Below are 26,505 nucleotides of genomic sequence, written 5' to 3' on the forward strand. Positions count from 1 at the left end.
ACAGGTTGTAGCTATAATTAGAATATATAAGAAGTGTGGATTTCTGCCTATCGGAGGACCAATTTCCGACTCGTCTCAAGGATGTATTTGCTTCCAAACAAGACGTCCTTTGTTAATAAAAATGTGATCACGTGCGTTATTAAAGCGTCATTTCTGCATTTTATCCGTGAGTCCTTTTTCCAGTATTCATGGGATCAGCATTTCCCTCCCCATTGTTAATGTGGCTCTTCTTTATGCAAATTACATTCGCCTTGATTTAGCTCTAGCTTTGGCGTTCATCTTCCAGGAAATTACGGGAATACACTTATCACCTCCTTGAATGCACATTACTTTATATGCAAGCGCAGAAAAATAAAATGCCACGACTTCATCCCAAAGTCCAGCGTGAGTTTAGGAACTTGTCATCCCCTTACACTTAACTACAGAAGTCCCTCCAAACCCTGAGTCCTCCCAGCTTGAAGGGCAAACATGACCTCTGGGGTGGAACTAAAAGTCAAAAGTCAGCACATCTCGTTCTTTGGATAACGGTTTCTGCCATATTCTGCTGTGACCTCTGGAGATGGAGGTCTGGCAGGTGGGGGAGCAGGGTGAGTACCACAGGTGCTCCCTTGGCTGTGACAGCCTGTGTGCCTTCCTCTCCCATCAGCATCCTCTGCTGGGCAGGAGTTTGAGAGCAGTCCCAGTGAGCCCTGAGGGCTCTCTCTGATGGAGGGAGGAGCTGGGGTACCCCTGCCCCGCTGCTGACCTTCCTCTTTGTCTGGCACTCATTAAACATATGGGTGGTGGAAGCAGGCGAGGGGATCTGGAGAGCCGAGGGTGGGCAGGTACGATTTGCTGCTAGATCCCAACAGACCAGCATCTTGGAGGCTCCGACAATGGAGAAGAGAAGTACCGTTTCTGGCCTCATTTTCTCTGTCCTTCTCACATGGGGGGACACGTCTCAGACCCATTGTTCCTGAGAGCAAAGGGGGCAACTGGGAGTTGATGGGTCCATGTCAGAGGGTGCGGTGGCCGGGAGAGGCCCCCGTGGATGTCCTGCACACTCTGTGGGACTCTCTGGGTCCCTAATGCCAGAGTCTGGGACAATAGAGAGGCTCCCTCTGGGAACCCAGGAGGTGACAACACATGGGGAGAAGAGAACATGAGAACCGGCACAATATTAGGAGGGAGAGAGGAAGAGAGTGGAGGCACCTGGGTGGAGACTGTTTGGAGTAGGGGGTGCCCTGCTCACATACGTGATGGCTCTTAAAAAGAAGAATTTGTTTAGCCGAACCTGAGCATCGGAGCCCGGAAACCCTGCACAGAGCGCGCAACTTTGCCACATCGGATTTAAATTCTGTGCCTCATCAAATAGACACAGGAAGAGAGAAAGTTCTAAAATGCCGACGCCCAACTTGGGACCACATTCCGAGCCTTCCCCGTCCTGGGAGAGCAGGCGTGAGGGAGCGTGGCTCCCGGGCTCCAGTGAGGGGAGGAAGATCTCTTCTGCGGCACCACGCAGGCTGCTCCCTTCTTCATAACGCGGGATTTCCTTCCCTGAAGCCCCAGGCCACATAGGTGCACTTGAGGTCTGTGTCAGCCAGACCTGAAGACCCCAAAAGTGCTACCTTCTCAAGAAATGCTGTCACACGACCCTCGCCAGAGCCCCCGGGGACCCTGCTCAGCCCAGCCCCTGGGAGTGTGTCACCTAGGAGGTCCCGAGAGAGCTCTGATAACTCACTCTTCTTTGCTGGAGGTGACAACTTATGAGACAGTTTTATGACAGATGACCTTGAAGATTCTGTCGCACTCGGAAGAGGGAGACGAGGAAAAAGCCGGGTCAGACTCCGGGAGGATATTTGTTTTGCGGAGGCCCATGTGGGACAGAATTTAGCCGCAGTACTTGTACCCAGGCCCTAATAAATGTCACTTACCTTCCGGGCCCCGGGATATTGGCTGACTGGACTGATGGCCTCTGTCTCCACCTATTCGGTGCTTCCTCTGAGCCAGGGCCGTGCTGAGCGCCTGGACCCTGTCACTTCTTCAGTCTCTACAACAACCTCACACAGCCCTTGAGGAAACTCAGCTCAGGGGTGAACAGTCACCTCGGATCACACAGATCTAAGTTGTGGAGCCGGGACTCCGCCCCAGGGCTGGCTGACCCCAAGGCTTTTTAGCATCAGATTTTGAGAAAAGTCCTCCCACCCTCAACTCCCCAAGGGCTTTCCTTCCTGCAGATGAACGCGGAAGAATGGGCATTCTAGTGTTCTTGAACTTTCGGGGTGGGGGGAGTTTTCTTTGTATTTTATTGAACACATACTTTCCTGGGTTAAAGTTGGCCTGTGCTGCTTTTCGCTCTTCTCGCGCCTTTGTCTCTGAATCATGCTTCTTATCTTTTCTATCTCACAGGCTTTGTGTGAGATTAACGAGCACTCATTAATCCCCCACCAGGGCAATGAGGGAGGGACCACCATCTACCCAGTTTCCTTCCGAGGAAGCTGAAGCACAAAGACGCTACATAAGTTGCCCAGGGCCACGCAGCAGAAGGGGGATTCAAATCCAGCAGACTGCTGCCATCTGCCCACTTGGTGGGGCTCATAAGTGCTTGTTGGACCTGAGTCTGGTAGCTGAGCATTGCTAAAGAGGCAAGAAAAATAAACCGTCCTCGCCTTTAAAGAAAAAAAAAAGGTGTTTTTTTTTTTGCTCCTTTGTACACTGTGTGATCGAAAAATGTACCTTATATGATAAATTGCAAAGACCTGAGCTATAGTCCACACTGACTTTCCAGCTCCTGGTACCTAAGTATTTTCAAAATAAGGCTAATCAGTGTTCAAGTTGGCAGGTGAAATTAACCCAAAAGGTGAAAAAGCAAAAACTTGCACTGCATAACTCTCTGTATTGTGAGATTTCTGCTAGGAATACGATTAAGAATAAGACCTTCTAAACTGTGAATGAAAACTAGAAGCATAGGAAATCTTGTTTTATCATAGCAATTCTAGGTATGATTTTCTATATTAAAAAAAAATCCCATATCCCATATTCTAAAGTTGAACATATTTGCAGTAAACATAAACTTGCATTTAGGTTTTAAAGGACAACATGTTCTAATCTCACAAAACATTTAGCAAATAACCTTTGAGTTCACATGAGCCACCCACACAAAACCCAAAATGAGCTACAGAGAAAACATAGAAAAAGCAACTGTCTGTTGACAACCAGATTTTCTTTCAGTTCTTTGAGTTTTCTGTCTATAAATAATCTGTATGTTTCAAATGTGACCATTTTCTTTCAAGGTGTCTCCTGGCCTGTTCTCACTTAAGTATGCTTGAAAAACAAGAATTCACTGTGTAAATCATGGACACGATTGAGTTTCTGGAGGGGAGAGCTTCAAAATACATGCTTTTTAGAGACCCAAAGTGTCAAAATGAAGCATTAAGATGATGTGTTCCTTCTTCAGTGCATCTTTATCTTTTATGAAATCTGGAGTTTGATAAATCACCAGAGACAAAAGCCTCCTTTTTAACCTAGATCCCAAATGTCACGTGGAAAAATAGTGCTGTGTCTCCTCTTCATGAATTTACCTTTCTGTTTGTTTATAAATTATGGGAATTTGTTTGCAGAGAAAACATAATGCTCTGTTAACTTGAACATGATGGCTTTTACTCAGGAACGTGAGAACTGAAAAGAAAAAAAAGAGCATTCAATTCTTTGAGATATAATCATTAAACAAGTTTTGATACATGCTCAAAGTGGCATAAAATGCCGCTTTGCATGGGGAAAGGATCACCAGGTAACTAAAAGTGAGGTTTTCATCAGTATTTCATCAGTATTTCACCTCCCCTAACTGACTCAGGACCCCTGATCTGGTCCATCAAAGTGCATGTTGAATCCTCAATGGGGAAATTTTATGTAACATGATTGTAAATAGAGATGGATGAAGCTATCTATTGGGATTCTTTTTCTTAAAAAATTACTCAGAAATTCTCTCTTAATTGGCAGCTTAGAAAATAAAATACATGCCTACAGATTTCTGTAATTATAGGTGAAAATGGTTCTGTGTCCAAGAGGGCAGCCAAAAGGACTTATAGTCCAGATGGCATCAAACCTCTTCTTCCTGAGACCTGGAGGATAAAAGTGCAGAAACCAAGAGTAAGTTAGCCAAGAAGACATAACATGGCAGAGAAAATGGCTTTTTCAAATGTTCAAAATAGCTATTTTTAAATATGTAACACAGTTTCTTGATGCAATTCCTTGCCTTGTGCATATGTTATAGTTCTTAATTCCTGAGAAGTTTAAGACAGAGTAAATTGTATGCAAACCCGTTCCAGGCCGTGGACACGCGGTTGAGTTTTTCTGATCGTTGTTACAAAGGTTTTTGCAACAACAGACTAAGGAGGCACTCGGATTCCATCCTAAGCACCAGAGTTGCGTCCAGCCGCAGCTGCAGCTGCGAGCAGTTGACCTTGGTTTGCTCTGGTCTTCCCTCTTGCAAGGAACATGCAAACCGTGTTGGTCCTAAGGAATGGGATTAAGGCAGTGCCTTGGACTCTGGGACCAAAATGGCAGGATGTCCTGGGGAAGCTGAGACTTGCTCTGTCTCTCAAACTCCAATTCCCCATGAAGAACAAATCTGGCCGGCCCCAGCCGAGTCCAGCATCTACTCAGCTGTCCTTCAGAAACAACACTGTTGGAGAACACTGTTTGTTCACGCCTTTATCCACCCATCCTCAGCCAACAAGTTCTGCTGAAGGCCTGCTGTGTGCCAGGAGGTGTGTTAAGTGCTGGGGATAGAAGATCCAGTAAGAAAGGCCCCTGCTCTCAAGGAGCTGGGATGAGAGTTACCCCAGAGTTGGTGCACTGGGAGAACATGGGAGAGACGTCGTCCAGTGTGTGGGGTTCATGTGGCTCCCCACAAAGTCCCAGGTGAGGCGATCAGTGTTTGAGACCTTGATATTTTTAGATATACTTAAAAAAAAATTTATTTACTTTTGGCTGCACTGGGTCTTCGTTGCTGCACGTGGGTTTCTCTACTTGTGGCGAGCGCAGGCTACTGTTGGTTGCGGTGCGCAGGCTTCTCATCGCGGTGACTTCTCCTGCTGCAAAGCATGGGCTCTAGGTGCGCGGGCTTCAGTAGTTGTAGCACTTGGGCTCAGTAGTTGTGGCGCACGGGCTTAGTTGCTCCGCGGCATGTGGGATCTTCCCGGACCAGGGCTCGAACCCATGTCCCCTGCATTGGCAGGTGGATTCTTAACCACTGTGCCACCAGGGAAGCCCCGAGACCTTGATTTTTGGTGGATGGGCAAGACTTACCTTTAGTATGTAGGTGGCAAGCACATCACAAGCAGAAGGAAGGGCAAAATGGGAGGCATGAAATGCACGGGTGACTTGGGAAAGCGCTTGTGGTGTGGTGCGTCCAGGATGCAGGGCAAACGTAGAGGGTGGGAGTCGGGGTCCCGCAGGTTCCGTGTGGGCCACGTGTGGGAGCTTTCACTGTCCGCCTCCACAGTCAGTGGGGGTCTGGGAGAGATTGAGAGCAGGGGGAGGCATGGCCTGCTTGGGGCGTTAGGGAGAGGCCTCTATCTGTGGTGTGGAGGGGAATCGTGACCAGGGAGGCTGGGTGAGGCTGTCCAGGAGGAAGCTGGGGGGAAACGAACTCAGAAGCGATGGCGGCAGGACTGGGGCCGAGGGTGGGGTTCCGGAGATGTTACAGGGAAGGAATCTATGGGACCTTGAGAGTGATCAGACGTGAAGGGTGAGGTAGGAGGGAACGCGGAGGCTGACGAGGGAGGGGTTGGCTCTCACACCGCGTGACCGGACGGGATGAGACTGCACTTGGACCTGGGGCACGAGCGGGGCCTGGAGCATGTAAGTGAGACGCTGAGACAGGGGAAAGGCAGAGAGGACTGGGAGCCACAGAGACACCCCAGTCCTGAGCAGAAGCATCATGTTAAATTGAGAGGAGAACCCCTCAAAATGGAACAGCGGAGTGGGTGCCAGGCCCTGGGCAGTGGCTCACGGCTGTCTGTCCATGACCCTCCTGGAGTCCACAGCTCTTGGTTTTCCAAACTCCATCAACTCCTGCTCTCTTGGTGGATCAGTGGCAGGGAGGGGTGTGACCTCCAGCCGAGCGTCGCTGTCAGACTTGTCCTTCCCGGCAGTTGCGAGGGATCTGCCACTGGTTGGGACGCTCCCACGGGGAAGGCTGTCTGCCAGGGAGAAGATCGGGCGATGTGGCCACCACCGGTGTCTGCCTCTCGCTCTGCCTCCTGGTCTGGACCAGACCCCAGGAAGCATTCCTTGGTCAAGGTGAGACAGGGACCACATCGAATAAGCGAGAGGACACCCCATGCATCTGAGGGCGGGCAGCTTCCTGCGTACGGGAAGACTGTGGGTTCCAGAGACAGGAGTCCAGCTGAGCTAGGCCCTCATGGCTTCCCAAGTGAATGGCCACGCTTGCTCTGGGCTGAAAGGACTCTTCCCAGAGAATCCGTGATGAATGAGCTCCCGCTCGTGACATCAAGCCTGGCCCGAGCCGAAGACCACAGATGGATCTCCTTTGCAACCAGCTTCATGGGAAGGAAGATCGAATGGGCGTGTGATGCTGCAGGCATGGGGAGAGGGATACAGCCTCCCTCCCGAGGTCCAGACACTGCAGGCAGGGCTCGGCCCCTCACACGGCTGCCCCCTCCTCACAGGAACTGCCCACATCTAGAACTTGGCCGCCGTTTATCCGCGTCTCGGTCCCACAGCTCAGACTAGATCCAGGCTTTCCAGACGTCAGTGAGACCCTGTTACTGTTCCCATCCCAGGGCCTGGCCCAACTGGCCTTTTACCTGCCTCTAGCGGTGCAGGCTCTGCTGGTCCATGCTCTCCCCCTGTGTGGGCAGAGTTCTTACAGATTTCAAAGGAGTGGACAGAAGTGTAGTTTATTTGCTTACAAAGTTGGCAGTGCCTCCTACTTGGAGACTTTGGGCTAGGAGTAGGAGAAGGAGTAAGATGTGAACACCGCACCCTCATGCAAGTGGATGCTGCCGAGCCTGGGAGGGGTACCAGTAGTTGGCAGATGGCGCAGGACTCCAAGGTGGCTTCACAGAGGGTCCCTTGGTGCTGGGTCTTGAAGTGTGAATAGGATCCCAAAGTTGGAAGTGTGGCAGTGCATTCCAGGAGGAGGCTACGGTGTGGGCAAAGATGAGGGTGATAAAGCGAAAAGCTTGTCCAGGGGATGCCAGTGCCCCTCTTCCACCAGAAGGGAGGCTTCCGGGGGAGAGGCCAGGAAGAGTACTGAGACGACGAGCCTGGAAGCGTGGGCTGGGAGGGCTGGGTGCGCTGAGCGCTGCACTGCAGAGCTTGGCCTTTGCCGGGTAGACAGTAGGATGCCAGTGGAGGGGCTGGGCTGGAGAGGAACCCTCTGACCCAGGCTCCCTTGAGGGGAATTTTCCTGGCCCAGGGGCCATGCTGCATTGGAGACAGAGGCCCAGGGTGGGGATGGGTGGGGAGCGGAGCCCAAAACCAGTGAGTGTGGCCAGCAAGTGAGAGGACAGATCTGCAGTGAGATGCTGGCAGGTGGGGTTGCACTGGAGGAGCAGAGGGCCCCGTCTCCATCCTTTGGAAGTGCTGAGGTCCCAGGACTCAGGCACTGAGGCTTAGTTACAGGGAACTGGAGCCTGCGTGCCTGGGGAAGAGGCACCTCGGAGCACCTGTCATGCTCGTGGTCACAGAGGAGGGGAGTGTGGTATCTGCCCCGTGTGCCCTGCCTGCTCTCTGGAACGGGTCCCGTGAGCTGAGGGAGGAACAGGCAAGCGCTGCAGGGCCAGCAACAAGGACAGAGCAGGTGGGAGGGTGGGAGTGTGGAGGGAGAGGGGAGCCAGGACCCTTTCCTGGCACGGAGGCTCCCAAGGGTCGGCTCCACGCCCTTTCAGCCCATCTCAATGGGCAGGAGGCCGGAACTGCTACACCTGCTGGCTGCCAAGACGTTAAGAGCCCCTGTTCCCGCTCTGTGCTGATGCTGAACACAGAGCTGGAGTTCCTTCTACAAAGACGCAGCCCTCTCTCTCTCTCTCAACATTTCCCTGTTATGTTGTGAAGAGGAAGTGGGAGGGGGACTTCAGAAGCCTGGAGTGACAGATAGTTCGGCAAAGGGTGTCGCGAGCATGGCTGTCACTCGCAGGTGAGAGGGGACCGCTGAGGGACAGCCACGGCAGTCTTCCACCTTGTGCATGGGCAGCAGGGGAGCCTGGCCCTTGGGGCTCCCAGGGAGAGGCAGGCCTAAGCCAGCCAGGTGGGACGCCCGCCTCCGGGGCCAGGGAGGCCTCGGCAAGGGAGGACCCTGCTCCTGGGCACAGCGCCACACCCTGGCGTGCCCAGTGTGCACGTGCTCAGCTCGCACTCCTCCAGTAGAACCTTCTGTTTAGGGGCAGGTGTCAGCCTCCCCATTTCTGCTGCCCCAACGTGGAGGCTGGCTTCCTCATCGTCACTGTAGGAACGTGAGAGCCACACTTCCCTGCCATTTTGGAGACTCAGCTGGGACTGAGTTTCCTCTTTCCAGGGATGGATGGGGGGCCTGGCTTTGAAGAGGCTTGGGTGAGCCTGTGTTTTCTCACCGGGTCCTTATTCTCTAGCCTGAGCCTGCACTGTGTGTGGGACCCACAGGGAGGGTACCAGACAAGATTACAAAGCAGTGAAGAAAAGATACTCTGTCCTCCCGCCGTGGCACACGTAGCTTTATTCATCCAGAAGGCCAGGTGGGAATCTAGAATTCTCAGACTCCTGGAAGTTTTGTGAACTCTGCAGCCTGGGGAAAAGCATCCCCCTTTCCCCACCTCCCTCTTTCCCATCCACAGCTCCAGCCTAGACACCCAAGGTCTGTCTACACCCCTCCCAACAGCTTCCCCTTGGCCACCCCATGGGTCCAGGGTGCACACACCAGGAGGAGAGCATTCCCAGGAGAGAAGCTCAAGCTACTCGGGCTGGAGAAGTGGGATGCGGGCTCCAGGCGGGCGCTCCCCCATTACCCCGTGGGGAAGGCTGTGGACAGAGGAATGCCAGAGCAGGGCTCTCTAAAGCTTGATAACTGGGGCAGGACCCCTGGTTCCCAGAGCCCTGTCATAGGGATTGAGAGAAAAGCTGAAAGAATATTCTGAGACAGGATTCCTGAGAAATACAACCTGTTCTGTAATATGTCCAGGCCAGCTGTGCCTGCGAACTTAACGATTGTGCCCAGTCTCACCAGCCATATTTCAAAAAGGACAATGGCATCGTGCATTTGGTTCATCTTACTTTCCCCTATTATTTGTATCAACACGTCATCATGATAGCGTCCTAGGCACGAGCATTTCTTTGAGTTTTAGGGTATCCCTCGTGTTGCAAAATCCCGTCTGCCTTTCAGAAACGGCTGCAGGGGTTTGGCTGTTGTACATAATTTATCCACCAGCTCATCGAAGGGGAGGCATATGTGTTTCATGCTGGCCTATAATTTTTTTTCTCCTGAACTACCACTTTTTTTTGTTTTGTTTTTTGCTTCATTCAGGTCATTTTTTCTATGCATCCCTCTCACCTCCCTCCCCAACCTCAAACCTAACGAGTATGTTACCTAAAAATCTATTGTTCTTCCTCTATTGTCAGGCTGATCTTTTTGTCGCACAGGGTGGACAGGCTGAACCAAGGAGGGCTTGACTATACTCAGACAGGTGGGAGCCTCTGCAGCCCCTACGGAAATAAATGGCACTGGGACACTTAAGAGCAGTTACAACAATTGAAACGTGGAATCAAGAAGATGATTCCCTCCCGAGTCTCTTAAGGAAGAGCGCGCCCCAGTGCGACCCGTGTTCTGTGGGCGCTGGTCCGGCTGCAGCATCCTTTCTTTTCTCATTAGGCAGGCAGCTCCCTGAATCAGCAACAAAGGGAGAGGAAAGTACATACCACAACTGCTTTCATTTTGAGGGTTATTTTCCTATTTAAAAGTTGAGGCAGGAGGAGGGAGAGGAGAGTGAAGTGTCACCCGTGTGATACTGCTCCCCTGGGGTTGTCAGTGGGCCCCAGACCTGGGCCCCAAGAGCTGTGAGCCACATTTCTGCCCTTCCTTCCTCTTTCAGGACTCAGTAGAAATCAGAGCAGGGGGAGGTGGGGGAGAAACCTGCCTTGGGCACGAGAGCATCTGTCACCCTGGCTCTGAGGCGAGGGGAAACAACCAGGGAATTGGTGAGCCCTGCTTGTCTGACCTGCAGTTGTCAAGGTTGGCTTTTATCGTTTGTGTCAAAGGAGTGAGAGGTGATCAATTCATGAAACGCAGCGGGCCGGTTAAGGGGAAGCTCCACCCGTGGGGTCTTGTGTTCCCACAAGTGCACTCCAGTCCAGTTCCAAAAACTGGGTCATGACTTGAGGCCTGTTGGGCAGGACGGGCATAGAACAAGCAGGCTGAGACCCAGGCTGTCTTCTGGAGCCCGGAGCTTCCCTCCTGAGATACGGCAGCAAGTGTACCGAAAAACCAAAGCAAGACTCAAAAAGAACCCAGCGTGTAACATGTCATGCCAGTGCATCAAACGGGAATGAATCAGTGTGATGGGGAAAAATTAGACAAAACTCCTTAGAGGTGCAGAGAATTGGGTGCCGCGCCCCCCGGCACTGGGCACTGACATCCAGCCTCTGCATTAGTCCTCACACCGACGCCAGGAGGCCGGCACCCTCTCCACGTGTGGCTGGTGAGGAAATTGAGGCTCAGTCAGTGTGTGACTCATCTGTTGTCTGAGGAGGCTGGTGGCGGCAGCACCGCTGAGGATGTGAGTCAGGTCCATCTGACTCCAGGCCTGTGCAGCTGACCCCTCCATCCACTGGGCCCGGCAGAAGGTGTTCTCTGAGCAGATTGGGAGGAGAGAGGGAGAGGGTCACGTGGGCCGAGGACCAAGCCGTGGTTTGAAGATGGTGAGGAACCGTTGGAGAGGACGTCTTGTCCAGGGCAGAGGGGCTAAGATGGTGGAGGAGACGAGAAGCCAGAGGGCAGTGCCAGGCTTCCTACGGTGGCAGGAGAGGAGGCCTGGGCCTCAGGGTTGGGGAGCAAGTTAGAAGCGTTCTGCAGGCATCAGAGCGGCAGCTGTGCCAAGGGGAAGGGGTGCCTTTGAGGGGCAAGGAGAGTCCGCAGGCATGGCGACAGGAGGGAAAATCAAAGATTTGGGCCTGGAGGCTGGTGGATGACAGTCCCTCCCACTGAAATGGGAAAATTCAGGAAAGGGATGCCTAGGCGTGGAGCTCAACTGGTTTCGCTTAGATGTATCAATACAGAATTTCAGGGAGCAGCTGCTCTCCTGGGTGCCACGTCTCGTGAACAAGTAAAGGTGTCACAGTGGAGTCCGGCACACGGGCAGCTGGACGCGGGGCCACCCCAGGGCGGGGAGAGGGGAGGGTGAGAATCTAGCGGCCCACCGAGGAGGCCGGGAGAAAGTGTCTAGATGTCCGCGGCCTGTGCTGAGGAAGATGCCATGTCACAGCAGAAACCGCTACCAAATAAAATAGCCACCTTCTAAAAGATTATCTAAAGAACACCGAGTGCAGATTCTTTTTTTGGCGGTGGGGGGAGGTTATTTTTTATTTTTTACAGTAGCTCCTTGTTGGTTATTTATTTTAAATCTAGCAGTGTGTACATGTCAATCCCAAACTCCCAATCTACCCTTCCCCTACCACCTTTCCCCCGGTGACCATAAGTTCATTCTCTTAAGTCTGTGAGTCTACGTCTGTTTTGTAAATAAGTTCATTTGTATCATTTTTTTTAAGATTCTGCATATAAGCGATATCATATGCTATTTCTCTTTCTGTGTCTGACTTACTTCACTTAGTATGATAATCTCCAGGTCCATGCATGTTGCTGCAAATGGCATTATTTCATTCTTCTTATGGCTGAGTAATATTCCATTGTGGAAGATGGGCTGGAGCCAGGGGATGGCCAGTGGCTTTGAGTCGTTGGATGGGTGGTTGAGCTATGCTGCACTCAAAGGCAGGAAGTGAGACTGCCCAGCAGACAGCAGTGAAGGGTGACGACAGGTAAAGAGTGAATGCAAGTTTGAGTCTGGAAATAAGAGGCTCATCTACACGGGTCACTCAGTTAAAGACTTAATGCCTGTCAAAAGAAGCGGATTTAAATCTGAGGGTGGCAGGGAATCATGGGAGCATTTTCGAGAATGAAACAATACAGTCAAAGCAGCGTGCATGGGACGCAGTTGTGGTTTTGTGCTTATGTACACTGAAAAGGGTGCTCACGCGAATGGGCCTTGAGTGAGAGCTGGGCCACCAGCATAGAGAAGGGGAGTATAATTTGTGTAAATTGTCTCAGTTAATATTACTAGAGCTTTCATGGCCAATAGAAATGGATCATTAATCTCTTTGCAGACCTTCTTGGTTTCTCTCCACCATCCTGTTGGAGAAAGATGGTAGGGGAAATGCGACTTGAAATATTTGGGGGACTTGTTGGGTTTGCTTGAGTCGACACTGGGCCCTCATCATTCATAGCCAGAGAAGACTTAACACCGTGGGAATCACGATGGAGACTTGAGAGAGAAAATGTAGCACCGCCAGATTTACAAAGGCAGGTGGAGTCCTCTAGGCGGTGGTCACAGGAAATGAACAGGCAGTGTGGTCATGGGGGACAGGCTGTATGGTGGCTGAACCCAGGACCTCCCGGCGGTGTATTTTTTATTTTTAAAATTTTATTAATTAATTTTTTTATTGGAGTATAGATGATTTACAATGTTGTGCTAGTTTCAGGTGTACAGCAAAGTGAATCAGTTATCCATATACATATATCCACTCTTTTTTAGATTCTCTTCCCATATAGGTCATTACAGAGTGTTGAGAAGAGTTCCCTGTGCTCTACCGTAGGTTCTTATTAGTTATCTATTTTACATACAGCAGTGTGTATATGTCCATCCCAATCTCCCGATGTATCCCTCCCCCTCCCCCTCCCCCCCCAGCCCCTGGTAACCATAACTTTGTTTTCTGTAATACATCTGGGACTATATTTCTGACTATATGTGACTAGAAATAAGCTCGTTTGTACCATTTTAGGATGGAGCTTTGCTGATGGACACGGCCGTTTACTCTGATGTAATCATCCCGGCTGACAAGGGTGAAGTGACTGCTCTGGCCCTGCTCCCACCTCCCCCGGGGCGGGCTCTGTCCACCTTGAACTTATCACCAAGGAAAGACTGTAGCATGCCACCTCTATCTGTTATCACCACGATGTCCTCCTCCAAACAGGGTCCAAAGGGTCCAAAGGGATGCCATTCACTTTCTCTTTCTTCCTTTCCAGTTACTTGAGAGCAGTTCTCCCTGCCCGGGAGGAGCTGTCCTGAAAAGAGGACCAGGCTTTGTTAAAAAAGGTACGTTGTGCTATGCGGCTGCTTCCCACTAGCTATCTACCTTACGTTTGGTAGTGTATATATGTCCATGCCTCTCTCTCGTTTTGTCAGGGAGATCAGCTCGGTGCTTTGTGACCGCCCGGAGGGGTGGGATAGGGAGGGTGGGAGGGAGGGAGATGCAAGAGGGAGGAGATATGGGAACATATGTATATGTATAACTGATTCACTTTGTTATAAAGCATAAACTAACATACCATTGTGAAGCAATTATACTCCAATAAAGATGTAAAATAAATAAGTATTAACTTCAGATAAAAAAAAAAAGGTACGTTATCACACAAAGCGCTGATTGCCTTAAAGGCTCACAGCATTTTTATTGCCCTGAGGAGGGGTTCACTTTTACGAGCCAGAGTAAATTTATCATCCCTGAATTTTGTGCTCTTGGGGATAAACTTGCCATCGGTGGGTAGGAGGGCTGCTGGTTAATGAGCACAGCCGCCGTCCTCGGAGTGCAGCAAAGTGACAGGAAAGTGGGTGTCAACCACTAGCGGGGAATCTGTTCAATTCTCCAAAGGGCTCAGTTGGTTCTATTTAAGCTTATCTGACAGAGCCTTGATCCTCTGAGCAGATTTATGAGACTTGGCCAAATTCTATGACTCTCACCATACTTTTTAATTAAGACAAAGGATCCCATACGTTCTGTGTCTGCCCCATCTTTCGTCGCCGTGGGGAGAGCCTCACAAATGAGTCTGTTCGTATGAGCCACTGGAAGGGGCATCTTATGTCATAGCTTCCTCGCCCTTGAGTGGGAGACAGGCTTCTTTTATTCTTGGTGACCATCGTTTTCTTTCCTTCCAAATGACGAAGGAGCACAGGTGCGGGCTAACCTACATTGCAGTTGTACATCTAGGTGAGCCCGAAGTGTGGAAAAGCCTGTCCAGCAGCCTGCCTGCATTTAATTAAAACTTAGTCTTTGAAGGCAGAAAGCAGTAGGTACCAGCAGATCATAAAAGTACAGACACGCTTTTCCACCAATGGGTGAGACTCATGTTTTCACCTAGAAACTGTCCTCAGACTGACCTAGAGGCATCTGCATTTCCGTGACGTCATTTCAGTTCTGTACTGTCAGGAAACCGCGTGTACCAGGAATTGCATTTCTTTACCTAAATACCATACCAGGTGTTCTCTGACTTTAGAAATGGGTGGAAAATATAGGGCGTCACTAGAAGGGATTTTCAACTCATTTGCCTAAGATGTGATATTTTCAGTCTGTCTTTTTTTAAAGCTTTCAGTGATGTTGATTTTATAATACAGAAGTGCTGATACCAAACATTGGGTTTGCCCGGGAAACGTGGTCCACCAGGGTCCCGGCTCTTCCAATACACTGACTTTCAGTGGCACCCATTCAGGCACAGAAACTTTACTTGGTACTTTGAGGTTGTCCACCCTAAGCTCTCAGTTCCCCACCCTGAGGGCCATTCCCCCAGGACCTTCCCTTCCAGGTACAGGCAGTGGCACTGTGATCTTGGAGTAGCTCTTGGCCCCCAGACACTCACCTCTTTACTCCAGTCGCTAGTCAAGGTGATGAGGACACAGTGCCTTTGGCCGTTTCTTCCTATTCTGTCCAGCGTTTTCTGCTGTCGTCTCCTCCTTCTTGCTTCTCTCCTCCTGTTCGTCTCTCCACCGTGTTCCCTTCTCCATGCCTCTGTGGGCTGAACCAACTCCTATGTGTTGTTGGTCCTGCTGGTGAGCCCTGCATGGAAATTACCTGGGCATCTCAGAGGCAGCCTGGGGTAGAGAGGGCAGAGCACAGAGCCTGGCACCAGGAGAGCAGGCCTCCAGGCCCGCTCCTAGCTGTCCCTATGGCCTCCACGACTGCAGATACCACAGCCACTCTCTTCACATCCATAGGGAGAGGGTAGAAAGAGATGCCACCCAAAGCCTCTTCCTTCTCTTACTTTCTCACCCGCCTGCCATGCACACATTGCCCCAGGCTGGCTTCTTGGGAACATTTGGTTAGAAACTAACAGTTGAATACTCTGTAATGACCTATATGGGAAAAGAATCTAAAAAAGACTGGATATGTGTATAGGTATAACTGATTCGCTTTGTTGTACCCCTGAAACTAATACAACATTATAATTCAACTATACTCCAATAAATATTAATTTTAAAAAAGAAGAGGCTACCCTGGTGGCACAGTGGTTAAGAATCTGCCTGCCAATGCAGGGGACATGGGTTTGAGCCCTGGGCCGGGAAGATCCCACATGCCGCGGAGCAACTAAGTCCGTGTGCCACAACTACTGAGCCTGCGCTCTACAGCCCGCGAGCCACAACTACTGAGTCCACGTGCCACAACTACTGAAACCCGCACACCTAGAGCCCATGCTCTGCAACAAGAGAAGCCACTCTAATGAGAAGCCCATGCACTGCAGCAAAGAGTAGCCCCTGCTCACCGCAACTAGAGAGAGCCCGCGTGCAGCAATGAAGACCCAATGCACCCAAAAATAAATTAAAATAAAGAAGAAGAAGAAGAAACTAACAGTTGGGAGTGGGAGAGGGTTCAGATAGCCCAAGGTGTCCTGGAATGATGTCCAGTGACATTCAGTATTTTACATCTTCCCTGTTGGTCTCTGCAGACTGTGCGACTATTGCAACCGAGGGTGATGTCTGTGGGTGTTTTCTCAATATCTGCAGATATTTGAACTGGCATCATCAAAGAAGTTTCACTCAACAAAAACGTGTGCTCAGTTCATATATACTGAAACTATTTTATGATTTTTTTCTCAGGAGATTGAGGTTTTTTAATGTCACATATCAGAGAGCATCATGTGGGCGTGACAGTGGTATGCAGGATTTTTGTAGATTGTTCTGTGGAAGAACTTGCTCAGGGTGACAGTAGATCGTTCTGACTACAGTCAGCCTGTGGTCAAGTTTATGTTTACTCGAGTGAGCTATTCACTTCCTAGATTCTCTGCAGCCAACTTAAATATCTAACTCCACCTTATTGAGTGAACAGTTGTTGCAGGCAAAAAAAAAAAAAAAAAAATGCAGATTGGTGTTGAATATGATGTTTTAGAAAACAATATTTTGCATGCATACCATTGCATCCCTATACTGTCCCAGATAATTGAGACCTAAGGACAGATATTTCATGACCTGTGAGTGTGCTCTAGACACAGACTGCAGGGAAGTTGCAAAAGACGAGCACACAGCAGTCGAGCCAACGTCCGACACCCCTGGAAAAACAAAGCCAGAGTGTGAGGTTTTGGAGATGGCAGAGGCCAGAGCCTTCGTGTGACAACCAGGAAGAGTAGGACAGGGAGAAGATATGGCCCTCTGCCACGGCACTGCTAGTTGTCGGGCAGTAGAACTGTGACCACAAAGCCCCTGGACCCTCAGGCTGGACTCCTCCCAGATGATCAGATTCACAGAAAATCCACCACCTCGGCCAGAGCTGCTCGGGAGGTAAGACTGACGAAGCCTCAGGTGCACTGCTGTGGCTGGCGTGTGGAATCACGCTCGTGGCTTGCTGTGAATCACACCCTATTTGCTGAGACTACCGTGAGGCAGGAGGGAGCTGGCTTCTCTGTGACTCAGTTTCCCCAAATACCAAGCAGAGGTCAAGGCTGTTGATGACTTAGGATTTTCCCACCACTGTGGCCCTGCTAAGGGGCTGGGAAAAGATGCCAAGAGGTAGGACAGCTGTCATTAGGGTTTGCCTCTCAGGGAGATTTCACTATGATTTGAACCACAGAAAAGATTTAGATTCCATAAATGACTTATGACCCCATTCACTTTCCGTCCCCATACTTACCTATTCCTTCCCTCGTTCTTAGTTCTGCTTGCCAATTCATCTCTTCGGTCCTTGCTGTCACTACCCTGGACAGCCCGCTTACGCCTCTGCTCTGCCCTCCACTCCACTGTGGCTCTGGATCTCACCTAAGCTCCAGCTCCACGTCCCAGCTCACTCAGCAGGTCTGAACCCCACCTGTCTACGGTCTCTGTCCTCCCTCCTCAGCCTCAGGGCCATGGGACAGTCCATGACTCTGTCCTGGGACTGCCACTCCAGAGCCAGTGCATCTGTGCCCCTGGCAGCATCTTTCAGAGTCACCCCTTTCCTCTGTTCCAGAACAGAGCACCTGGGCTTGGTCCACTGGGGGCAAGTCTGATCTCCACTCTGCCAGGATCCAGCGTGTGACCTTGGGCAGGTCACTTTGACCTCTTTTAGCCCAGTGTCCTCTTCTGGCAAAAGAGGAAGAGAATTAGATTACTCCGGAGACCCATCCAGCACCTGCACTCTGTGAACCTGTGCCTGGACATTGCCAACAAGCCTGCGATTCTAAACGTGCTTGAGAATGAATCAGCCTGGTCTTCCAGCTGCTTGTCTCTCTCCTTCGGGCTTAGCCAAATGAACCTTCTCAGAGCCCCATGTCCTACGTGTCCTTCCCTGGATAAGTTTCCAGCCCTAAGTCTCTCTATCCTTTGAAATAGGGAGATGGCAGAAGTCCAGAAACCTGGACTTCTTGGCTTTTTGAGAGTGAAAGGGGGCACCATTAAAAATTAAGCTTGGGTGACAGGCATAAACCATGACGGTCCCAGGCAAACCCAGGCATCTGGTTAGCCTAGTTTTGAGTCAAGGCCAAAATCCCGTCCTCAATGAAATGGCTCTACCTTGCCTCTCAAACTCTGCTCTCAGTGTTCGGTCCGGCTGTTCCCTGCCTGCCTCCCAGGATCGTCTCCTCTTAAAAATTGTGCCCTCTTTTCAGTGATGGAAAGTAGTCATAAGACAGGCCCCTTGGTGCCAATCTGCATTCGGACCATCATTTTCTAAATCAAATAGAAATGATCACAGTTCCTCAGTCTGTTCTCTGGGGAGTTTCTTACACAACTGGCAGCAGTCTTTCCAGTTTGGGTGTGAGACAGCAGCCCAGCAAGGACCCTCACTGGGACAAAAACATCCTGAGGTCGTCACCTGCTGGGTCTCCCTGCCTTCCTTGGAAAAGCAAGTAGGATGTTCTGGGGAAAGTGGCCATTCCTGATCCGTGCTGCTCCCCCCCAGGCCAGGGCACAAGAGCTAGTTGAAGGAGCTTCTGCTGACCTGCTATAACTGGAGGGTTGGCTCAGAGCAAGGCTTTTCCACTCCAGGGATGCCGAGCGAGTGCCTGGAATGTTCCCCACACTGCAGCCCCCAGCGCGGTCCTGGCTTGGCCACTCTGCCCAAGTGCTCTGACTGGAGGTACCATGTAAAGTTCAAGGTCGGCTTTTCTGTAGGTGAGATCCCATATCACACCACGTCGGCTATAGAAAATGGTAACAAGAGCCAAGCTGCCTGCTCAAGAGTAAATAGAACCACTTGAACCTGTCCTCCCCAGATCGCAGACCTTCGGCAGGGCTGTCACACCAGCAGCAGCAGTGATGGCCGTTCTCCATCTGATTGGCAGAAGGGCAGACCGTCTGGGGCGAAGTGGATGATACCTTGGTCTGAGGACACAAGCAGGGCAGTTTGAGTACCTGCTATCTGTCCAGCTGGCATGCACAGGGGCCCATAGGAGTGGATGGCACAGTTGCAGGGTGCTGGGGCCCAGATCAAGAAAACCTACAGAGGCGATTCCCCAGGAAGGCTCCACTGACCGGAGGCTGGAGTGCTGCTGGAAGCTTCCTTAGCATTTCTTACCAACCGCCAAGTGTTCACACTGCCCCCAAATGCACAGGGGAAACTGGGCAGATACGGAGGGCAGGACGCCAGGCCTCCCTCCCACACATCCCCTCACCACTGTGGTCTGGCTAGCTGGAGCTTTTTCTCTGTCTAATGATGTTCTAGGAAATCAGACACATGAGTCTTTCCTGAAACTCAAAGTCCCTGAGCGAGCGACATGGCCCAACCCTTCAGTCCCCCAGGTTTACAAAATACAACTTCTTCCCAGAAACGAGCCTTTTCTCCTAGCCTGGTGGAATCCTGGTCTGTTAGGAAGGAGAGTTTTCACAAGAAAATGATGACTTTACCTTAACCTGGGACCCCGGCAGAGCCTTGAGGAGAAAGGGGATTTTCCACATGACCGCTGCAGTGATTCACCTCCCCTCGAAGGTTTAGAAACACCCCAGCAAGCTGCTTATCTAGTGTTCCTTCAGTTGTCACTGTCACAAAGGTTCTTTCTGCTTGGCTTCTCCCCGAGTCTGCCTCACCCGCCTCACTCTCTCCGTGTGATCGGCCCAGGGAGCAGCGTTCCGTTTGGGGAATGGCTCACACATCCTCGCAGGGCCTTTGTCTGTCTTTGTGCGTTAGAGAAGGCCTCTGCTCCCCCAGCCCCGACGCGGCGCTCACCACGGCAACCCCAGCACAGGGGCAGGGCGTCTGCAGGGGACTGTCCCCACCTCGCCAGCGGCTGGCAGAGGCAGTTGGAGCCTGTCAAGTGGGCGAGATGGGGTTTTTCCCTTTTTCCTGCATTCTAACTGCTCTTTCTTTCTTTTCTCAACATGTGTAGGTAGCAGCTGGTTTAAGCACCAAACCCAGCGGCCAAAAGTTAATTGCAAGCACTTCCCACTGAGCGCAGGGAAAACCGTGATGTCCTCCTTTCTGTCGGCGGCCCTTTTCCTACCCGAGGACCCCATCGTGGCCCCTTGCCTTTGAGAGTGTCCTGGGCCCCAGGGCAGGAAGCAGGAGCAAACATCCTGTGTGTGCACCACGCATGCCTGCAGCCCCTGCTCAGGCGTCTGCAGCCAGTCACGGGCTCAGGCTTCCCACCAGAAGCAAAGGTTCCTACCTGGGGCCTGAGTGCATTTCCAAACCCAGTCCATCACGAATAGTGTCAGTCCCTGCTCCGACTTCCCGGAGCCCAGATCATTAAGGGTAGCGGGGTCTGCGGTGGTGAAACCCCATCCTTTCCCCCTGTTCTTTTCCCGCTACCTTCTCTGCTCCTTGCGAGCCAGAGCCACACAGAAAGAAGCGAGCATGTGGCTGACAGTGTTCCAAGGCAGCTGTTCTACAATATTCACTGAGGACCCGTTATGGGCCAGCTGATGTTTATCTAGTACCTGGTTCGTTTGAAGACTATATTTCGGGTTTTTTAGAATATATATATTTAATAAGGGAAAAGAGCTACAAGTGACAAAGAAATCAAATTTCAGACGTAGTGTTACAGCCATAAATGGTTTTCCCTCATTCCTGTACCTCTGTGCCATTGAGGCCCTGGAATGCCTGCTTCCCTTCATTCCTGGTTCTCTCCCCACGAGTTCAAGCACATGCCAAGGCTCTGCAGGGCTCATCTCAAACCACCCCCAACCCAAATCTCAATGACAGTTATCTCTCCTGATGAAACTTTAATTTTGGAAAGGAATCTTTGGTGCATAGGAGTAACTTTTTAACTCAAAGAAATAAATATCCAATGGTTGGAATTTCAGGCTCCCTGATAGGTCAACAGAAGGGTTATTTTGTTGACTGTCTTCACATACCTACCACAACCCCTCTTCAGAAACATCTGTGAGTGGCTATTATGTGCCAATCACTGGAGGTGCTAATATCAATAAGACCCTCACCCTCAATTCCCTGACTAATAGATGAGACCCCAACAAGCGAGCACGTTGGAGTGGGTTACATGCTGAGACGGGGGAAATTGGGGGAGTTAACAAAGCACTCAGCTGGGGTGCCCAACTCAGCATGGGTTAGAAAAGACTTGCCAGAGGAGCTGGCATTTGTGCTAAGTTTCTGCAGGAAATTAAATTTAACCAACTGCGTGGGTTCCGCCGTGCTTACTGGTGGGTTCCGTGTGAGAAGTTGTGTTCTGAGTTTTCCAATTATAGAGTGTTTCGGGTGCACTGATGCATGTCTTGGTGAGCTGGCTGCCACAGTAGGGGACCTAGACAGCTGCCTCTTTAGGGGAGAGGTCTCCAGAAGCTTCCATTCTTGTTGGCCATGCACGTTTCCCCAGTGTGCTATAGCTATCTTGAAATTCCAGCATTGGCTTGGAAGGCTACCCTAACTTCCAGAGATTAATGTCAGTGTCGGGTATCTCTGAGAGGGAATGCAGCAGAAGCCATCATCAGCTAACACTTGCCCTAGAATTGTTCTGTGAGCACAGTCTCCAGACCAGGGGCCAGAGATAGAGAGTGAGGCAAGGGGTAGGGGATTAGGAGAAGGGCAGAAGGATTTCCTGTCCTGCAGCAAGAGGGCATGCTTTGCTGTCTGACATTCTGTACTTTGCCCACCTCCTCCACAAAGCTCTCCTCACAGGGGAAATGGACCAATGGCTTTCCAGGCCAAGCGCCATCACGTGCAAACTCTACACGTTCCTGATTACCTAAGAGGAGCATATGACCGCACAGACGAATGGAGCAGTATGTGAAACGTGACACCTGCTCTGTCCTTGACACTTCTTTATCAAGCATCTAAATCGACACCTAAGTGGAGAACCAGCTGGAGAGCAGAAATCCCATGTTCAGCACGGCAGCACGCTTCCCCAAGTGTGGAGATCATCACCCTCTGAGGATGCTTGGTCCTGCAAGCCCGTCCTGGGACATGTGCAAGGGGTTCTTGCCTGAACACTCTCCCCTCCATGTCTTCTGTGCACAGCGCAAGGGGCAGATTTCATTTCAGGCTGTTCTAGAAGACAGGGCCGAAAGTAAGCAAGGAAACCACTGGAGACAAATAAAAAAATGGGAAGAATTTGGTGAAAGCCATCTGTAGGAAAATAAGAGCAAAATTTGACCCTAGGGAACTAGAGTTAGTGGGAGGAGAAAACAGGGCCAGGCCCCAAGCTTGTCGTTTTGCCATTTAAATAAAGAGGTCAAGATGCTGAAGTGCCCAGGAGAATTCTCTTGAGTGACTTACCCAGAATATGGAGAAATTCCATCAGGGCATTTCAGTGCTATGAGTCTGGGCTACTAGACATGAACAGAATTACCAAGTGGCTTTTCCAGAACACAGTGAAGGGGACATCAGCACTAGAGTTATATGGGGGCTCATGCTGAATGGGGCTGAGAAAGGAGGCAAAGCTCAGCTCTCACACCCAGGCAGCAGCCCCTGACTGCAGCCAAGCCCCTCTGTGCCCTGACTGAAAACTGGAAATGTTATGAGACTTGATGATTTCTGCTCCCTGGACCTGCCCAACTCTTCCTCTTGCCCTTACTGAATTTTAGCTGATCTCTTTTGGGTTAATTTTATATTCAAAACTCTACTGAAACACACACACACACACACACACATGCGCGCGCGTGCGCGCGCGCACACGCACACGCGCACACGCACCATGGTTATCAACTTTGAGAGAGGAAAAAAGAAAAACAATTAGTTAGCTCTACCCCCTTCCTCTCCTAGGACCCAGCAAGATGCCTGGCACACAGTCAGCTCTCAAGAGGTAAGGAGGGGGAGGAGAAAGGGAGGAAGGAGGGAGAAACTTAGTTTTGGAATAAACGTCAGGAAAATGGCCAGCACGAAGGCACCAGTCACTTGATCGCTGCTTCTTCTCGGAGTCTCCTGATGGAATGTTTTTGCCTTCGGGAAAATCTTTCCATCTCTGTCTCTTCTAGGACTGTGAAAACGACAGAATGGGGATGAGACAACTTGATGTGTTCTTGAAACAGACATCATAAAAATGTTTTCATGAGTGACTACAAATGTGCTTGAAACAAAAGAATAGAAAGGCTCATCAAATAAATAGTCTCAGCAAAGAAATAGTAAATGCAAGCAACCAGATAGAGATATTAGAACTGAAAAATACGGGCTTCCCTGGTGGCGCAGTGGTTGAGAGTCCGCCTGCCGATGCAGGGGACACGGGTTCGTGCCCCGGTCCGGGAAGATCCCACATGCCGCAGAGCGGCTGGGCCCGTGAGCCATGGCCGCTGAGCCTGTGCGTCTGGAGCCTGTGCTCCGCAACGGGAGAGGCCACAACAGTGAGAGGCCTGTGTACCGCAAAAAAAAAAAAAAAAAGAACTGAAAAACACAATAACTGAAATAAAAATCTCAGTAGATGGAGTCAACAGCAGGATTGAACTGGATGAAAATGAAAATATAATCCAATTTTTGGCACACAGCTAAAACAGTGCTAGGAGGGGAACTTATAGCTTACATGAAATAGAGGAAAAATCTCAAGTCAATAACCTAAGCTACCACCTCAAGAACCTAAAAAATTGAGAGCAAGATAAACCCAAAGACAGCAGAAGGAAAGAGATAATAAAGATAAGAGCAAGAATCAATGAAATTGAAAACAGGAAGAAAATAGAGAAAAATAATGAGGCAAAGAGTTGGATCTTTGAAAAAAATCAACAAAGTTGATTTTTTAAAAGTCTAACAAAGAAAAATAATGAGGCAAAGAGTTGGATCTTTGAAAAAAATCAACAAAGTTGATTTTTTAAAAGTCTAACAAAGAAAAGACACAAATCACTAACATCAGGAATTCAATAGATGATATCGGTAAACACCCTGCAGACATCAAAATGATAATAAAGGATTACTAAGAAAATTCTACATACATGAATTGGACACCTTAGATGAAATGGACCAATTCCTCAAAAACACAAATCACCATACTCAATATGAAATACACAATTTGAATCGCCCTATAACTGTTATGGAAATTGAATTTATATTTAAAATTCTAGGAAAAGAAAACACCAGTCTCCAGAATTCACTGGAGAGTTCTACTAAACGTTTAAATAAGAATTAATGATTCTACAGAATCTCTTCCAGATAATGCAAGAGGAGGAAATACATTCATTTTATGAAGCTAGTGTTGACCTAATATCACACCAGACAAAAACAGAACGAAAAAGGAAAAGTATGGACCCATATCCCTTATGAATATAGACACAAAAGTTTCTCACAAAATATTAGGAACTAGAATTCAGCAATATATTAAAAAAATTATATACCAAAAAAATTATAAACCAAGTGTGGTTTGCTCCAAGAATGCAAGACTGGTTCAATTTCCTAAAATCATTCAATTTAGTTATCCATATTAATAGGCAAAAGACAAACAAAAAAATCACATGATCATATCAATTGGTACCAGAAAAAGCATTTGACAAAATGCAACACCCATTTGTGATAACCCTCAGACAAACAGGAAGCGAGTGAAACCTCCTCAACTTGGTAAAGAGCATCTACAAAAATCCTGTAGCTCAGTGGTCCCCAAACTTTTTGGCACCAGGGACCAGTTTTGTGGAAGACAGTTTTTCCACAGACCAGGGCCAGTGGGGGGAGGGACGGTTTCAGGATGATTCAAGCACATTACATTTATTGTGCACTTTATTTCTATTATTATTACATTGTAATATGTAATAAAATAATTATACAACTCACCATAATGTAGAATCAGTGGGAGCCCTGAGCTTATTTTCCTGCAACTAGATGGTCCCATCTGCGGGTGATGGGAGACAGTGACACAGAAAGTGTGTTGCTTATGTCCCGTCTAATTAATTGTCACTTGCCACTCACTGATAGGGTTTTTTTAAATATAAATTTATTTATTTATTTTATTATTTTAGGCTGCATGGGGTCTTCACTGCTGCGCGTGGGCTTTCTCTAGTTGTGGCGAGTGGGGGCTACTCTTCATGGCAGTGCATGGGCTTCTCATTGCGGTGGCTTCTTTTGTTGTGGAGCATGGGCTTTAGGCAAGCGGGGCTTCAGTAGCTGCAGCATGTGGACTCCAGAGCGCAGGCTCAGTAGTTGTGGTGCATGGGCTTAGTTGCTCCACGGCTTGTAGGATCTTCCTGGACCAGGGCTTGAACCCGTGTCCCCTGCATTGGCAGGTGGATTCTTAACCACTGCACCACCAGGGAAGCCCCACTGATAGGGTTTTGATATGAGTCTGCAAGCAATTGATTTATTATGATCTCTGTGCAGTCAAACCTCTCTGCTAATGATAACCTGTATTTGCAGCTGCTCCCCAGCGCTAGCATCACCACCTCAGCTCCACCGCAGATCACCAGGCATTAGATTCTCATAAGGTGCACACAACCTAGATCCCTCGCACGCGCAGTTCACAGTAGGGTTCATGCTCCTATGAGAATCTAAAGCCGTAACTGATCTGACAGGAGGCGGAGCTCAGGCAGTAATGCACACGATGGGGAGCCTCTGAAAATACAGATGAAGCTTCAGTTGATCCCCGCCACTCACTTCCTGCTGCGCAGCCTGGTTCCTAACAGGCCATGGCCTGGTACAGGGGGTTGGGGACCCCTGCTATAGCTAACAACATACATATCGGTGAAACAAGGCATGCTTTCCCCCTAACATCAGGAATAAAGCAATAATGTTTGGTCTCACCATTCTTATTCAATATAATACTAAAAGTTCTAACTAGTGAAATAAGGCAAGAAATGGAAATAAAAAGCATATTCTTTCATATCAGAAAGGAAGAAATAAAACAGTTCCTATTTATATATGACATCATTGTCTATTTAGAAAATCCCAAAGAATCTACAAAACAAACAAACATCCTAGAACTAAGAAATGAGTTTAGCAAGGTCACAGGATATAAGATCAACATGCAAAAATTCATTGAATTTCTATATATTAGCAATGAACACTTGGACAGGAAAAATTTTTTAAACTCAATATCATGTACAATTTCTCAAAAGAGTAAGTACTTGGGTATACATCTAACAATAGATAGGATTTGTATGCTTAAAACTACAAAATGCTGATCCTCAACAGAATACTAGAGGCTGAGTTGAGCAGCATATTAAAAGGATTATACACTGTGGCCAAGTGGGATTTATTCCTGGAATACAAGGATGGTTCAACAAACAAAAAAATTATCTATGTAATATATCACATTAACAGAATGAAGAAAAAAAAACCATGATCGTCTCAATTGATGCATTAGAAGCATTTGACAAAATTCAGCATCCTTTCATGATAAAAACACTCAGGAAACTATGCCAATATTATAAAGCCGTATATGAAAAAACTCACAACATTATACTCAACGGTGAAAAAGTGAAAGCTTTTCCTTTGTCAAGAACAAGACAAAGATGTCTGCTTTCACCACTTCTATTCAACACAATACTGGAAGTCCTAGCCAGAGTAATTTGGCAAGAAAAAGAAATAAAAGGCATCCAAATTGGAAAGGAAGAAGTAAAACTATCTCTTCTATTCACAGATGACATGATCTTATATGTAGAAAACCCTAAAGATTACACAAGCATCACACATACACACACTGTTAGAAAGAATAATTCGGCAAAG

The 26,505-nt window shown here is 49.1% G+C and overlaps 1 protein-coding gene across 1 annotated transcript in view; it reads left to right on the plus strand.

Moving 5' to 3' along the window:
* The window catches only part of ACOXL (acyl-CoA oxidase like), a 355,249-nt gene that overhangs the window by 276,389 nt on the left and 52,355 nt on the right, over positions 1-26,505 (plus strand). Inside the window, 3 exon segments of the mRNA XM_079940041.1 lie at positions 13,274-13,278; positions 13,282-13,315; positions 13,318-13,343. Coding sequence (XP_079796167.1) covers positions 13,274-13,278; positions 13,282-13,315; positions 13,318-13,343 — 65 coding nt within the window.

The sequence above is a fragment of the Stenella coeruleoalba genome (genome assembly GCF_951394435.1).
Source record: "Stenella coeruleoalba genome assembly, chromosome: 13".
Lineage (NCBI taxonomy): Eukaryota > Metazoa > Chordata > Mammalia > Artiodactyla > Delphinidae > Stenella > Stenella coeruleoalba.